This window comes from Pan troglodytes, chromosome 5, assembly GCF_028858775.2.
Source record: "Pan troglodytes isolate AG18354 chromosome 5, NHGRI_mPanTro3-v2.0_pri, whole genome shotgun sequence".
NCBI lineage: Eukaryota > Metazoa > Chordata > Mammalia > Primates > Hominidae > Pan > Pan troglodytes.
Window position 1 is genome coordinate 12,134,284 of NC_072403.2, and position 15,402 is coordinate 12,149,685.

The 15,402-nt window shown below is 42.5% G+C and overlaps 1 protein-coding gene across 1 annotated transcript in view; it reads right to left on the reverse strand.

The window, feature by feature from the left end:
• Window positions 1–15,402, reverse strand: part of F13A1 (coagulation factor XIII A chain) — a 418,063-nt gene that overhangs the window by 30,432 nt on the left and 372,229 nt on the right. The window contains exons 13-14 of the mRNA XM_009450449.5: window positions 7,557–7,710; window positions 186–473 (exon numbers count right to left, since the gene is read on the reverse strand). Of these exons, the coding sequence (XP_009448724.2) occupies window positions 186–473; window positions 7,557–7,710 (442 nt within the window). The remainder of the gene's footprint in view (window positions 1–185; window positions 474–7,556; window positions 7,711–15,402) is intronic.

Sequence of the window (15,402 nt, forward strand, 5' to 3'; positions counted from 1 at the left end):
AAAATAAAAAAAAAGAAGAAAGTGGAGGCTTTTGCAGAATGAGTGGGTTCTCCCTGTGAGGCTCACACTTCTGAGATCTTGGGGGGAACTTTAACTTTGATATAAAGCTATAACGGGCATTAACACCTAGCAAGACAGGGGCCAGACAGCGAGTCTCACAAAGAACCACACCATTGTTAGCTTACAGGACAAGGGCTCCAGCGTGACGTCGAACGTCTCCTTCTTGAATTCTGCCTTCGGGACCCCGGTGTAGAAGGTGATGTTGGCTGAGAGATAAGCTGTGATGGTGTAACGGTTGTGGCTGTTGTTCCGGAAGGTGATGGAGAGCTTGAAGTCTTTTCCCAGCACAGCATTTTCCACTTCAAAGTCCATGTCAACGTTGGACCTTGATTTCACGACACCTTCTGTGTTGAGGGGCTTTTTAGCTCCATACATCAGGGCAGTTTCTAGGGCCAGTCTCTCTTCTTCTTGACCTGGGGGAGATCCAGAGATAATGACAGGCAAAAATACAATCCACCAGAGAGAAAGTCACATTAATGGATGCACCGTGTACTGCACTTGTTGGGGTGTTTCTATAATACAAGCTTCAGACCTCCCCAGGAGGAGGGTGCCGTCATTATTCCTATGTTATAAATTCTGCAAAGTCAGATTGCCAGACAGTCAGTGACCAGCCTAGGCTGCAAGTTAGGAGGTGACAGTGTTGGGATCTATCCAGAAAGGGGTTTCTCCGGGGCCACTATTTCAGGGGGTGGGAGGTAAAATTGGCAATGTCTATCTTTTCTTAAACTGTGGTGTCAGTTTGCTTGCTTTTCTTAGTCCCAGCCATGTGGCTAGAATTTGAGGACCTCTAATAATTGGAAATAATTGCCTCTTGCCATTCCACCTCCTGCAATGTAACTTTTCTCTCTGATTTGTGAATACCTGCCCCCTAATAAGACCTGTCTTCCTCATCTCTCCTTCCACTTGGGCCTGTCCCACTTGCTGTTTGCTGAGCTGACCCTTGAGGGCTCCTGCCCCGTTCTTCCCTATCTTACTCAATTGCCATTGCCCCCAACACCCATGCCGTGGCAGAAGGTTTTACCAAACCTTGCATCCCCCAGTCCCCAAGGATGCTGGGCTCTGGCAAGACATTAAAAAGGCGACCCTGCCCAAGGGGCTCCGGTCAGATCCCTTGGAGGTGCCCTAGTTGTCCAGCGCCTCCTGGAGATGTTCTCCACCTTAATTAGCAGATTAGAGGTTCTAAGTGAAGCCCAGCAGCAAGGATACCTCTTTGCCTTTCTTTACACAAGGTTTCCCAAACTCATCTGACACTGAGGGCAGTTTTTTGAGGGACATCTGTTGACAGGCGGTGGTGCACCTAAGTTCTAATGCAGTTCGAGGTGTGTGTGCTGCTTTTAGGAAAATGTTTTGTGCAGGGTTTGCAAAGTGGTTGTGGTGGAGACGAAGGGAGGAAAAAGAGGAGGGTAACCTCCAGAAGAAGAAAAACATAGCTTTGTCTAAGTGATGAGGCAGAAAATACAGATACAAGTCAGGCCTCAGAAGGAGCTTGTGCCTCAGACACTGGGAAGCTGGGAGAACGGTCCTTACAGAGCCTTGGACAAAAGGCTTTGCCTTGGAAACAGGGCTCATGCAGATGTGAGGGATGGTCATCATCCTCTTTTCCATCCTAAATACCTTTGGGTTTATCTTTGTGTATCCCTAAGGATAGAGATGAGAAGATGAAGGCAAATTCCTTGGCTTGTAAAAACTAGGCTTGAGAATGGCTAGTGAAAAAAAATCACTTTAAAATAAGAATCCTAGCTTTTATAATTATGCTAGTTTAAAGGTATTGTCTTCTACTTTATCTAGTTAACAATAAAATGCAATGGTGACTGAGGGGTCAGTGAATCATCAGAACCCTCACTGAGGGCTAGCTCTGTGCCAAGCACTGGCGTAAGTGCTTATGATGCATTGTGTCATTTAATCCTCATAACAACACTATAAGACAGACACTATTATTACCATCACTTTCCTTGTTTGTAAAATAAGGGTGTCTACATCCTAGGTTTATTAGGTGAATTAGAGGTAGTAGATATATAATAAATGGAAGCTACTCTACAAAGACAGAAAAAATGCCAGAAGGCATTGCATACGAATGTGAATGTGTAGAGTGTGTGTGTGTGTGTGTGTGTGTGTGTGTGTGTGTGTATTAACGATTTCCCTGATTGTCAAGACTGCAAGAATGTGCCAGGAACAGTTGGTCTAGGACAAGCATCGGCTAGAGCACTCGGAGGGAGGTAAGAAAAAGGGAAGGAGGAGTGAGGACAAGGGAAGTGCAGTGAAATCTTTTAGCAGAAATCATCCGGCCAATAGATCCATGAGAAGAGAACATTAATGATGATCACTTTGGATGCGGGCCAGAGATGCATTGAGGCAAAATGCAGGAGGCAAATTCGAGCATCAGGAACACATCAGAGAGGAGCTGAGCTGGCCAAGGTGAGGTGAATGGGAGAAGCAGCCTTGAAGCCAGCCATGAGCAACTTCACAGCCTGCCATGGGTGGAGGAACCTGGAGCTTCCTTCTGGGGAAGCGCTGTCCTCTGTGAGCGGAGACCGCCAAGCAGAAGCAGGCTGGAGCTGTTCCAGGAAGCACAGGCCCAGAGAGGAGAAAACAACTGCACGGCTTTCCCAGAGCCTGGCAGAGTAATTCCTGTTTCTCTACAGTTATGCTGCGTGCTCTGGCATCTTACATAATTCAGGGCCACAGGCAACATTTTAGTGCTGTGAGAGACATATCCAAAGCCAGATTATATTTTCTGAGATTCTTCTGCAGCCTCTGGGTGCAAAGTCAAAAATATCTTTCCATTAACTAGGATGTAATAAGAGAGCCCTTCTATGTTGGACGAAGGCTCTCATTGTTCTGGCTTTAGCTCCACTGTCACCTCCCCTGTCTTCCCCCTCTTACCTTGTGTAATGTGTCCTCAAACCCTAGTGTTCTCGGCTCTCCCTAACACATACCTGGTTTTATTTCCTCTTCGTTGTCACAGTACTAGTTACTGTGTGACATTATCTTCCTTGCTGGAATGCAAGCTCCATGAGAACAGAGACATGTTGTCCACCTCTGCATCCCCAGGCCCTGAAACCCAGCCTGGCACAGAGGATCTGAAGGATTGAGGTTTGGAGAAGCATTTTGCTTTCAGCCAGAGACAAAACTTTCCTCTACATAATAGTCCAGTTTAGGACATTTTAAGTTCAACTAAGCCTAGCTGTGAAAGTGCCTCCCCAGTAACCATTCATTCAAATCGTCTCATGCTGTTGGAAACCCCATAATGTTCCAAACACCGTGCTAGGCACTAGGCACAGAGGAGAAACAGTCTTTCCCTCACTGGTGCAGAAGGAACACGTGAAGAGCAATGGCAGCACACATGTGCTCACCACAGATGCTGGGACGGAGGTTGGCCTGCAGTGCATGGGGAAAGGAAGGGGCATGGGAGGCCTCTCGGAGTTTTTGGAGAGAGGGCAAGACCAGGGATGCAGGTGGGGGGCTTGGCTTGTTGGAGGAACTGCCGGCAGGTCCCTGGCCTCTGCATACAATACCTGTGGGGGCATGCTCAGGAGGTGCAGTGACCAGGTGCCAAAAAGCCACTTAGCAAGAGGCTTTGTGAGTTAGGACTGGATGCCCTGGAGGCCACAGGGAGAGAGGGGGGGTGGGGCTTTTAAGCAGTGCTGGAAGAGGCTCAGGTTTATATTTCAGATATTACTTTGGCAGCAAGGCAGGGGCTAGACTGAGGGAAGGAGGGCCTGAGGAGGTGAGGTGGAATTGGGAAGCTAGAGCAAGTATTTTTCCAGGAGAAAACTAATCATAGCCCAAACTAATAGTAGTAGTATGGCAGGAATAACAGAATTACTAGTAATAGGGGAAACTTTTACTGGACACTTATTATGTGTCAGGCACTATATTAAGAGTTGTACACACCAGATAATATTTAATTTTTAGGCTACAGAGCTGGAGGGGAGGGGATGCATTCGAGAACAATTTCACAGGGGACATTTAGAGGATTTGTTGCTTGACTCATTCTTAAGTAGCTAAATTTGAGTGGATGGTGGTTCTCTTCACCAGAGTAGGGGGAGTGGGAGAAACAGACCTGAGGTGAGGGAGAGAGTGAGAGGTGTCATTTGGGAAGTTCCGTGTCAGGTTTCTGTAGGACATTTAGGTAAAGTCCCGGTGGAGACACAGACATGGGGTGATAGTATACATGTGAACATTAACGCCAGCTATGTGGGAAGAACATCAGGTGGGTGGGAATGGAGCCCAAGGATAGATGCCTAGAATGAAATGGAATTCGAAAAGGGTGAAGAAAGGGGAAAAGCTTATAGTCAAAAAGAGATAGGAAAAGAGGGTCAGGTAGGAGGGGGTGGAACCAGGAGAAAGTAACATTGTAGAAACAAAAAGACAGAATTGCAAGCAAAGGGGGTGAACAACAGCACCAGGAAGTATAGGAAGGTCACATAAGCTGAAGTCTGCAAAATGTTTCTTCCCTGTGACAATTGGGTGGTCTTGGCAACCTTAAGAACAACTTCAAGGAAGTGCTGGTAGCAGAAATCAGGACAGAGTGTGCGCGGAAGGAGTGGAGAAGGAACACAGCAGGACGCAAGTCCAGGCAGCGCTCCAGGACGGCAAGAAGGCGAGGAGGAAGAGACAGTGGTGAAAAAGATTTTTGTAATTTTTGTTTTTAACACAGCAGACATTTGAGCCTGCTTAAATGCTGATTGGAAGGAGAAAATAGAGAGGGAGAGGTGGAAATACCAGTGACCCTGGGAGTAACTGATGGAGCAAAGAGGGAATGGAATCAAGACACTGTTATCAAAGAAGATATATTGCCACAGGAGAAGTCTTCAGAAATTCTGATTTTCAAAGTCTTATCGTTTCTTAATTGTATATCTTGAAAAAAGTTATAAAATTAATAATAAGCTTTAGTAAGTTGAAGTGAACCTGATCTTTCCATGATTTAATTCATTAAAATAGTTAAGTCCTAAATCTAGTAATAATTTGTTTCCTGTGATTCTACTCATTTCCATATTTTGGTATCTACACTCAACATTTGTGGATCAGAGAAATTATAAGAGATATTCAACGGTGAGAATCAGGGTGGTAAGTACCAAGCCACGGATATGACGAGTCCTCACTGCATGCCAGTGGCGGCCATCAATCCTTCTACCCGCCACATTCAGAGGCAGTCTTGGTGTTCTTCTCAAAACAACATTCTACTTGGTCATTTCCAAAGTTCCAGTTTGAAATGTGTATGCCACCCTTGATTAAGAAACTATCCACTTGGGGTCACTTGTGGATTTAGGGATTCTTCTAGTTGGACCAGACCTCCACACTGTCCCTCTCCCTCAGCCTTGCCTCCTTGCTAAACTCTAGAGGCCTGGACCTCAGATGTCTTCCTCATGCAGTGCAGACACATTTTGTTTTAATTTGTTATCCACCCCCAGCCAAGCCCCTGACTCCTGTTTCGTGGACTGGGTTTTAGTCTTTCCTCTCGTGGCATCTGATTCTGTCCCATTCCTGAGTTGGCCTTCACTGTCACCTCCATGCTGACAGCTAATGGCAGCTGTGCTCGGCTCCATGGTTTCCACGAGACATCTGTCATGTGGACAGCTCGCTTCCTGCTGCCCCTAGCTGCCTGTAGGTGCAACTTTTCTTCACTACTCTGTCTGGTCAGGACTTCTTCCAAATACGAGAGTTCTCACCACAGTCCTTGCCTTACTGCCTTTTCTTGGGAACCTCTTTCCCCAGCTTCATCTGCCAATTCTTGTGTGTCCTTTGGGCTTAGTGAGCCCATCACTAACTTCCTCCACGAGGTCTTCCCCAACTGCCGATTCTTGGCTGAGAGCCTTTCTCTGTGCCCGGCAGCACCCGTCCACCCTGTGCCAGAGCAATTCTCACCCAGCACAGTGAGGGCTGCCTTCTGCTTTTCTCCCCAGCTGCACGGGAAGGCAGGGCTGTACATGTATCCAGCTCTACACAGCACTGGAAGATGGCAGATGGTAAGAGCCAGCTGTCGTGTGGATGTATGTATGAATGAGTGGATGTTGCAGCTAACTTTTCTATGAACTTGCTTTTTTGTTTTTCCAAACCTTTTTTTGCTTATAACTCTACAGTAAGAGGGCATTGCTTGTTTGTTTTGTTTTATTTGCACTTATATTGTTTTAAATTTTCCTTTAAGGAAAAATCCAAATGACAAAAAAATACCACCTTTGTATCTGTGTTGTGCAATGGATGATAACCAACAGAAGAGGAAAATGAAGCATTTCAAAAATACAGTGAAAATTCACTAGTTCAGATAACAAAAATTCTGACTTTCTGAGACTATGCACAAGTGTTCTCAATTCAGCAAGCTTCTTCTTTATAGTGCAAATTACTTTTGTAAATAAGAGCAGGGAGACTGTCTAAACTATTTAAAATCTGCACTCCTTAGCACTTCATGGATTCCAATGAATATTTAGGTATATGCTAATTACTTGTCATTTTTATCCATTTACTAAAAATAAATACTAAGAACCTCTGGCAGTGAATCATTTGCAAAATACGTTGCATGTTCCCCATCAGGACACTCACGGTCCTCCAGTCCTGGCCACTGCTGGCCTCGGGCAGCTTTGTCTCCAGTCACTGGGCATTCTGAGCCTGCAGGACCCCCCTAAACATAACGGGCTGCTGCACGCCCTGTAACTTTGGTCGTGTTCACACTGTCTGGAAACCCCTGTCCAGCTTCTTTAACCGAGGTCCACGACTTCTCAAGTCCTTCTTTTTCTGAATCAGTTGGACTAAATGCCCCTACTTATTGTTTCCAAAGACCCCTCTGCACAATAATCCTGTCACTGGGACCAGGACAGGAACTGAGTCCTGCTCACTGCTGGAATCGCCAGCACCAAACCAATTGCAGGCATAGAGTGGACACTAAGCATTGATTGAGATAGAATTAAACTCAGTAGTGCCATGTGAAACATTCTATGCAATAAAAGTTAAAAAAACCCACCATGACATTATTTTGTAATTGAAACTGGCCTTCGACCTAATTGTCCTGAGTTAGAGAGATTGCATTGTCCTATTAATATTGTATTATGTACTTTGTAGTCTTCCATGATAATGTAATGGAACAATGTATGTGAAAATAATTGGTAAAGTACTAAACAAATGTGAAGTAGTTATTTTAATTTCTATTATTGGACTAAAATTACATTAGTTATACAGTGTTTTCTAATAGGATTATTTAAAATTAAGGTTCTTGTGAGCAAGAACATATTCTATATTCTGTTAAATTAGGTATGACTTTAAACCAAATCATTTTACAAGCCACGTGAATGAGAATTCTGCCCAAAGCAAGCTAGCAAAGAAAACTACAATGAAAAATTGCATATGTGACTTGTCTTTCACATGTGAAAGTTTATACTTCTGCTGTTGCTACGAAATGCTGCAAATGCCAGTGCATTCTCTGGAATTCATCTCCGAGTGACAATGAATAAGTACTAAATGGACTTGGGCAAATAAATCTTCATTCAGTGGTAGTAAATTACCTTCTTGGAATTTGTAAGTATCAGTAATATCCATCATGCCATCTCCTCCAATTTGTTTGGTCACAATTAATTTCCCAATGTGGGTGGCATCCACATTTTCCACCACATGAGTGCCATCTTTCTTAGCTGTAATGTAAATGAGGTCGCTGTTGACCTGGAAACAGGAGAGGAGAGCATTAGCCATCATCACATGTCTGCTGTTGCCAAAGTCTTTAACTGTCCATAGAGCAGTCGTCTAGAGATCTCTGGAGCTGACATGCCCCTTTCTTCAACAACATTGGATTCGTATCATAGGGCCAAATAGGTTTTGAAAATATTCTAAAGGCGAATCTAGTTGATTTAGTAGTACTTTAAATAAAGATTATTTGAGGCTGAGACAATAAATTGTCTAAGAAGCAACCATTTTTCTCCCTCCTCTGTCCTTGTGATAAGTCCTACCTCTCACAGGAGAGAAGACAACGCCATGCCACCATGCCCATCGCTTGCTTCCCTGGACTTCTTTTGGGCTAACTGTGGCTATGTGACCTACTGCCAGGAGGAAGAGGAAGTCTGCTAGGTGGCTTCTGGGAAACATTTTTCCCCTTTGAAAAAGGAGAGAGGTACATGGATGAGTTTGTCCTTCCCTTTCTGCTTTCAGGTGTTTTCAGGTGAAGGGATGCTTGAAGCTGCTGTGGCCATCGTGAGACAGTGAACAGAAACACTGCTGACAATGAGAAGGTGGCAGAGTAGAAAGCTGAGAGGCATTTGTGGATTTGGGGGCCTTAATGATGCTGTTAAATGGCTAAGCCCGCATCAGGACCACCTATTTCAGGATTTCTTATATGAGAAAATCAGTCCCCATCTGTTTCAGCCACATTAGTTCTGCTACTTGAAGCCAAAAGTATTTAAATTGAACAATAATATTAGATGATCTAGGAGGAATTCAGGCTATTTTCTATTGGTTCAGCAACTAGAATGTGCTATTTGTGGAACTCAGAAATAGTGTCTTGGGGCCATGCTGTCTGCCCCCAAGCTCTCCCAAGGCTCTGCTTTACTATTCTACTTTCTAGAGACAATGACTAATGTGTGCCTGAAAGCTGACTGTACCAGAGTCCTTTATTACATATTTTATAATCACTTTCTTGAAGGTTCCAGTTAATATCATGGAAGCAGGTAGGAAGCATGAATTGTACTGCTAATAGTCATTGATGTATTTACTAAATGTTTCCCAAGCTCCTCTCCAAGCCTCAGTTACCCACTCTTTAAATAGGGTGATAATAACTTCCTCACAGGACGATTGGCAGAATTAACAGAAACAAATGCACACACATTACTTATCATAGTGTCTGGCATACAGTAAATGCTCAGTAAATGTTATTGATAATAATATTGAATAGTATTGCCAGATATTGTTTAAGGATTCAGAATCCTAATGATGAACAAAATAGATTTGGTTGCTGCCATTAGAGAGTTTATGCTTTAGGAAGCATGATTCTGTGCATCAGAGTCACCTGGAGAACTTTAAACAAAAATAGACGCCTGATTAAGGAGGTGGGACCTAAATCACGTGAGGCCCTAAATCCGTTATCTTTTACAAAAAGTCTCACATAATTCTGTTAGATAGTCAGGCTTGAGAAGCCCTGCAATACAGTGCGATAAGTACCATGAAAGAATAAGTACAAGATACTTTGGGAGCACATGGGGCAGTGGAGTCAAGGGTTGGCTAGAAAGTAACAGCCAAGGTGAAACCTAGATGGCATTTGAGAGGAATACTAGATTTGCTGCAAGAAAACTGGGTTCCGATAGTGGGTGTGTCCTTGTAGAAAGTGCATGTTAATCTCTATGAACTTCAGTTCCTGATTCTATAAAAATGATTAAATTTGTTCTGCCAGTTTTATGGGAGCATTTTAGGCCAGAGTGAGATAAGATCTATGTGAACATGACTTGTAAATTTCAAAATTGAGTAAAAATATAATAGTCATCATTAGGTAATGGGGAAACTTGAAGATACATCCCTAGGTTTTAAAGTTGAGGTTAAAGAGAGCAATTTTACTTTCTCACAGAATGTTCTGAGTGCACATGAAGTCGGATTTCTACTAAGGGGGAGATAGCCAACATTTGTTGCATACCTACAATGTTTCAGGGACATTTTATAAAGGATTTAGTTTGAACCTCACAACAACAAGCCTGTGAGGTATCTATTGTAACCGTATTATGGATGAGGGCACCAAGACTCAGAAGGGGGAGGCAAAGTGTTTGTGGTTTCATGGCTAGGAGCTGCTGGAGAAGCAGCGCAAGCCCTGGGCCAGCCCATAACCTGGCCCTTGGCCTTCACGGCACACTGCCTTTCCCACACCACCCTGCGGGAGCATGAGCCCCAGCTTGAGTGGTGAGATGGTTCCACGCTTGCGGCTCCCATTTCTGAGGGTGATAAACGGTGGCCCTGCCCCTCAGCAGAGCAGCCAGAACTCAGGGGTGCTAGCCACATGTTGTGAAAGGCTGAAATGTGAAGTCAGGAATCAGGACAGGAGAGGACACAGCAGATACCTGTGGAATATTTGTCATTTTGGAAGCTTTAAATGAGCTGCCTGAGAATTCGGGCATTCCCTCTGGAGGAAGCCATGTAAGTACAAACAGCGACCCCCTCTACTTTCAAATCGTAGCAACAATAATGTTAAATAACTTCTTAATAACAATCCTTATAACAGCTTGTGGTTTTCCAGGGAGACAAGCAAAACATGAAAGTGGCTAATTCCTGCCCCCCACCTTGAATATAGCTTCAGAAATTTCTGTAGGCTAAAATCTCAGGACAGACCAACAGCACTGTCCTTTGTGGAGAGAAGAGACGAGAAACACCTGTATGGGGTGGCTTTTGTATATGTGTGTTGGGGTGGGATGTAGAGGGAAATTATTCTTTCCAAGTGACATTAGCAAGTTTTCTTTTTGGTTTCAGCCTGTAGTGGAATGGTTCTCTATTCTGGCTGTACTAGAGAATCATGTAGGAGCTTAAAAAAGCATTGAATGATTGGCCCCACCCAAAATCAATTGACTCTCTATGGTAGAACAGTAGATAAGTTCAGAGTGTATGGCAAGGAATATTGGACTTAGGCTGTGTGGCTCTGGATGAGCTTTCTGAATCTCTCTTTTTCTTTTTTTTTTATTATACTTTAAGTTCTAGGGTACATGTGCACATTGTGCAGGTTAGTTACATATGTATACATGTGCCACGCTGGTGCGCTGCACCCACTAACTCGTCATCTAGCATTAGGTATATCTCCCAATGCTATCCCTCCCCCCTCCCCCAACCCCACAACAGTCCCCAGAGTGTGATGTTCCCCTTCCTGTGTCCATGTATTCTCATTGTTCAATTCCCACCTATGAGTGAGAATATGCGGTGTTTCCTTTTTTGTTCTTGCGATAGTTTACTGAGAATGATGATTTCCAATTTCATCCATGTCCCTACAAAGGACATGAACTCATCATTTTTTATGACTGCATAGTATTCCATGGTGTATATGTGCCACATTTTCTTAATCCAGTCTATCATTGTAGGACATTTGGGTTGGTTCCAAGTCTTTGCTATTGTGAATAATGCTGCAATAAACATACGTGTGCATGTGTCTTTATAGCAGCATGATTTAGAGTCCTTTGGGTATATACCCAGTAATGGGATGGCTGGGTCAAATGGTATTTCTAGTTCTAGATCCCTGAGGAATCGCCACACTGACTTCCACAATGGTTGAACTAGTTTACAGTCCCACCAACAGTGTAAAAGTGTTCCTATTTCTCCACACCCTCTCCAGCACCTGTTGTTTCCTGACTTTTTAATGATTGCCATTGTAACTGGTGTGAGATGGTATCTCATTGTGGTTTTGATTTGCATTTCTCTGATGGCCAGTGATGATGAGCATTTTTTCATGTGTTTTTTGGCTGCATAAATGTCTTCTTTTCAGAAGTGTCTGTTCATGTCCTTTGTCCACTTTTTGATGGGGTTGTTTGTTTTTTTCTTGTAAATTTGTTTGAGTTCATTGTAGATACTGGATATTAGCCCTTTGTCAGATGAGTAGGTTGCAAAAATTTTCTCCCATTTTGTAGGTTGCCTGTTCACTGTGATGGTAGTTTCTTTTGCTGTGCAGAAGCTCTTGAGTTTAATTAGATCCCATTTGTCAATTTTGGCTTTTGTTGCCATTGCTTTTGGTGTTTTAGACATAAAGTCCTTGCCCATGCCTATGTCCTGAATGGTAATGCCTAGGTTTTCTTCTAGGGTTTTTATGGTTTTAGGTCTAACGTTTAAGTCTTTAATCCATCTTGAATTGATTTTTGTATAAGGTGTAAGGAAGGGATCCAGTTTCAGCTTTCTACATATTGCTAGCCAGTTTTCTCAGCACCATTTATTAAATAGGGAATCCTTTCCCCATTGCTTGTTTTTCTCAGGTTTGTCAAAGATCAGATAGTTGTACATATGCGGCATTATTTCTGAGGGCTCTGTTCTGTTCCATTGATCTATATCTCTGTTTTGGTACCAGTACCTTGCTGTTTTGGTGACTGTAGCCATGTAGTATAGTTTGAAGTCAGGTAGTGTGATGCCTCCAGCTTTGTTCTTTTGGCTTAGGATTGCCTTGGCGATGCGGGCTCTTTTTTGGTTCCATATGAACTTTAAAGTAGTTTTTTCCAGTTCTGTAAAGAAAGTCATTGGTAGCTTGATGGGGATGGCATTGAATCTGTAAATTACCTTGGGCAGTATGGCCATTTTCACGATATTGATTCTTCCTACCCATGAGCATGGAATGTTCTTCCATTTCTCTGTATCCTCTTTTATTTCCTTGAGCAGTGGTTTGTAGTTCTCCTTGAAGAGGTCCTTCACATCCCTTGTAAGTTGGATTCCTAGGTATTTTATTCTCTTTGAAGCAATTGTGAATGGGAGTTCACTCATGATTTGGCTCTCTGTTTGTCTGTTGTTGGTGTATAAGAATGCTTGTGATTTTTGTACATTGATTTTGTATCCTGAGACTTTGCTGAAGTTGCTTATCAGCTTAAGGAGCTTTTGGGCTGAGACAATGGGGTTTTCTAGATATACAATCATGTCATCTGCAAACAGGGACAATTTGACTTCCTCTTTTCCTAATTGAATACCCTTTATTTCCTTCTCCTGCCTAATTGCCCTGGCCAGAACTTCCAACACTATGTTGAATAGGAGTGGTGAGAGAGGGCATCCCTGGTCTTATGCCACTTTTCAAAGGGAATGCTTCCAGTTTTTGCCCATTCAGTATGATATTGGCTGTGGGTTTGTCATAGATAGCTCTTATTATTTTGAGATACATCCCATCAATACCTAATTTATTGAGAGTTTTTAGCATGAAGGGTTGTTGAATTTTGTCAAAGGCCTTTTCTGCATCTATTGAGATAATCATGTGGTTTTTGTCTTTGGCTCTGTTTATATGCTGGATTACATTTATTGATTTGCGTATATTGAACCAGCCTTGCATCCCAGGGATGAAGCCCACTTGATCATGGTGAATAAGCTTTTTGATGTGTTGCTGGATTCATTTTGCCAGTATTTTATTGAGGATTTTTGCATCAACGTTCATCAAGGACATTGGTCTAAAATTCTCTTTTTTGGTTGTGTCTCTGCCTGGCTTTGGTATCAGGATGATGCTGGCCTCACAGAAAGAGTTAGGGAGGATTCCCTCTTTTTCTATTGATTGGAATAGTTTCAGAAGGAATGGTACCAGTTCCTCCTTGAACCTCTGGTAGAATTTGGCTGTGAATCCATCTGGTCCTGGACTCTTTTTGGTTGGTAAGCTATTGATTATTGCCACAATTTCAGATCCTGTTATTGGTCTATTCAGAGATTCAGCTTCTTGCTGGTTTAGTCTTGGGAGAGTGTATGTGTCGAGGAATTTATCCATTTCTTCTAGATTTTCTAGTTTATTTGCGTAGAGGTGTTTGTAGTATTCTCTGATGCTACTTTGTATTTCTGTGGGATCAGTGGTGATATCCCCTTTATCATTTTTTATTGCATCTATTTGATTCTTCTCTCTTTTTTTCTTTATTAGTCTTGCTAGCAGTCTATCAATTTTGTTGATCCTTTCAAAAAACCAGCTCCTGGATTCATTAATTTTTTGAAGGGTTTTTTGTGTCTGTATTTCCTTCAGTTCTGATGTGATTTTAGTTATTTCTTGCCTTCTGCTAGCTTTTGAATGTGTTTGCTCTTGCTTTTCTAGTTCTTTTAATTGTGATGTTAGGGTGTGAATTTTGGATCTTTCCTGCTTTCTCTTGTGGGCATTTAGTGCTATAAATTTCCCTCTACACACTGCTTTGCATGCATCCCAGAGATTCTGGTATGTTGTGTCTTTGTTCTCATTGGTTTCAAAGAACATCTTTATTTCTGCCTTCATTTCGTTGTGTACCCAGTAGTCATTCAGGAGCAGGTTGTTCAGTTTCCATGTAGTTGAGTGGTTTTGAGTGAGATTCTTAATCCTGAGTTCTAGTTTGATTGCACTGTGGTCTGTGAGATAGTTTTTTTTTTATTATTATTATACTTTAAGTTTTAGGGTACATGTGCACATTGTGCAGGTTAGTTACATACATATACATGTGCCATGCTGGTGTGCTGCACCCACTAACTCGTCATCTAGCATTAGGTATATCTCCCAATGCTATCCCTCCCCCCTCCCCCAACCCCACAGCAGTCCCGAGAATGTGATGTTCCCCTTCCTGTGTCCATGTGATCTCATTGTTCAATTCCCACCTATGAGTGAGAATATGCGGTGTTTGGTTTTTTGTTCTTGCGATAGTTTACTGAGAATGATGATTTCCAGTTTCATCCATGTCCCTACAAAGGACATGAACTCATCATTTTTTATGACTGCATAGTATTCCATGGTGTATATGTGCCACATTTTCTTAATCCAGTCTATCATTGTTGGACATTTGGGTTGGTTCCAAGTCTTTGCTATTGTGAATAATGCTGCAATAAACATACATGTGCATGTGTCTTTATAGCAGCATGATTTATAGTCCTTTGGGTATATACCCAGTAATGGGATGGCTGGGTCAAATGGTATTTCTAGTTCTAGATCCCTGAGGAATTGCCACACTGACTTCCACAATGGTTGAACTAGTTTACAGTCCCACCAACAGTGTAAAAGTGTTCCTATTTCTCCACATCCTCTCCAGCACCTGTTGTTTCCTGACTTTTTAATGATTGCCATTGTAACTGGTGTGAGATGGTATCTCATTGTGGTTTTGATTTGCATTTCTCTGATGGCCAGTGATGATGAGCATTTTTTCATGAGTTTTTTGGCTGCATAAATGTCTTCTTTTGAGAAGTGTCTGTTCATGTCCTTCGTCCACTTTTTGATGGGGTTGTTTGTTTTTTTGTTGTAAATCTGTTTGAGTTCATTGTAGATTCTGGATATTAGCCCTTTGTCAGATGAGTATGTTGTGAAAATTTTCTCCCATTTTGTAGGTTGCCTGTTCACTCTGATGGTAGTTTCTTTTGCTGTGCAGAAGCTCTTGAGTTTAATTAGATCCCATTTGTCAATTTTGTCTTTTGTTGCCATTGCTTTTGGTGTTTTAGACATGAAGTCCTTGCCCATGCCTATGTCCTGAATGGTAATGCCTAGGTTTTCTTCTAGGGTTTTTATGGTTTTAGGTCTAACGTTTAAGTCTTTAATCCATCTTGAATTGATTTTTGTATAAGGTGTAAGGAAGGGATCCAATTTCAGCTTTCTACATATGGCTAGCCAGTTTTCCCAGCACCATTTATTAAATAGGGAATCCTTTCCCCATTGCTTGTTTTTCTCAGGTTTGTCAAAGATCAGATAGTTGTAGATATGCGGCATCATTTCTGAGGGCTCTGTTC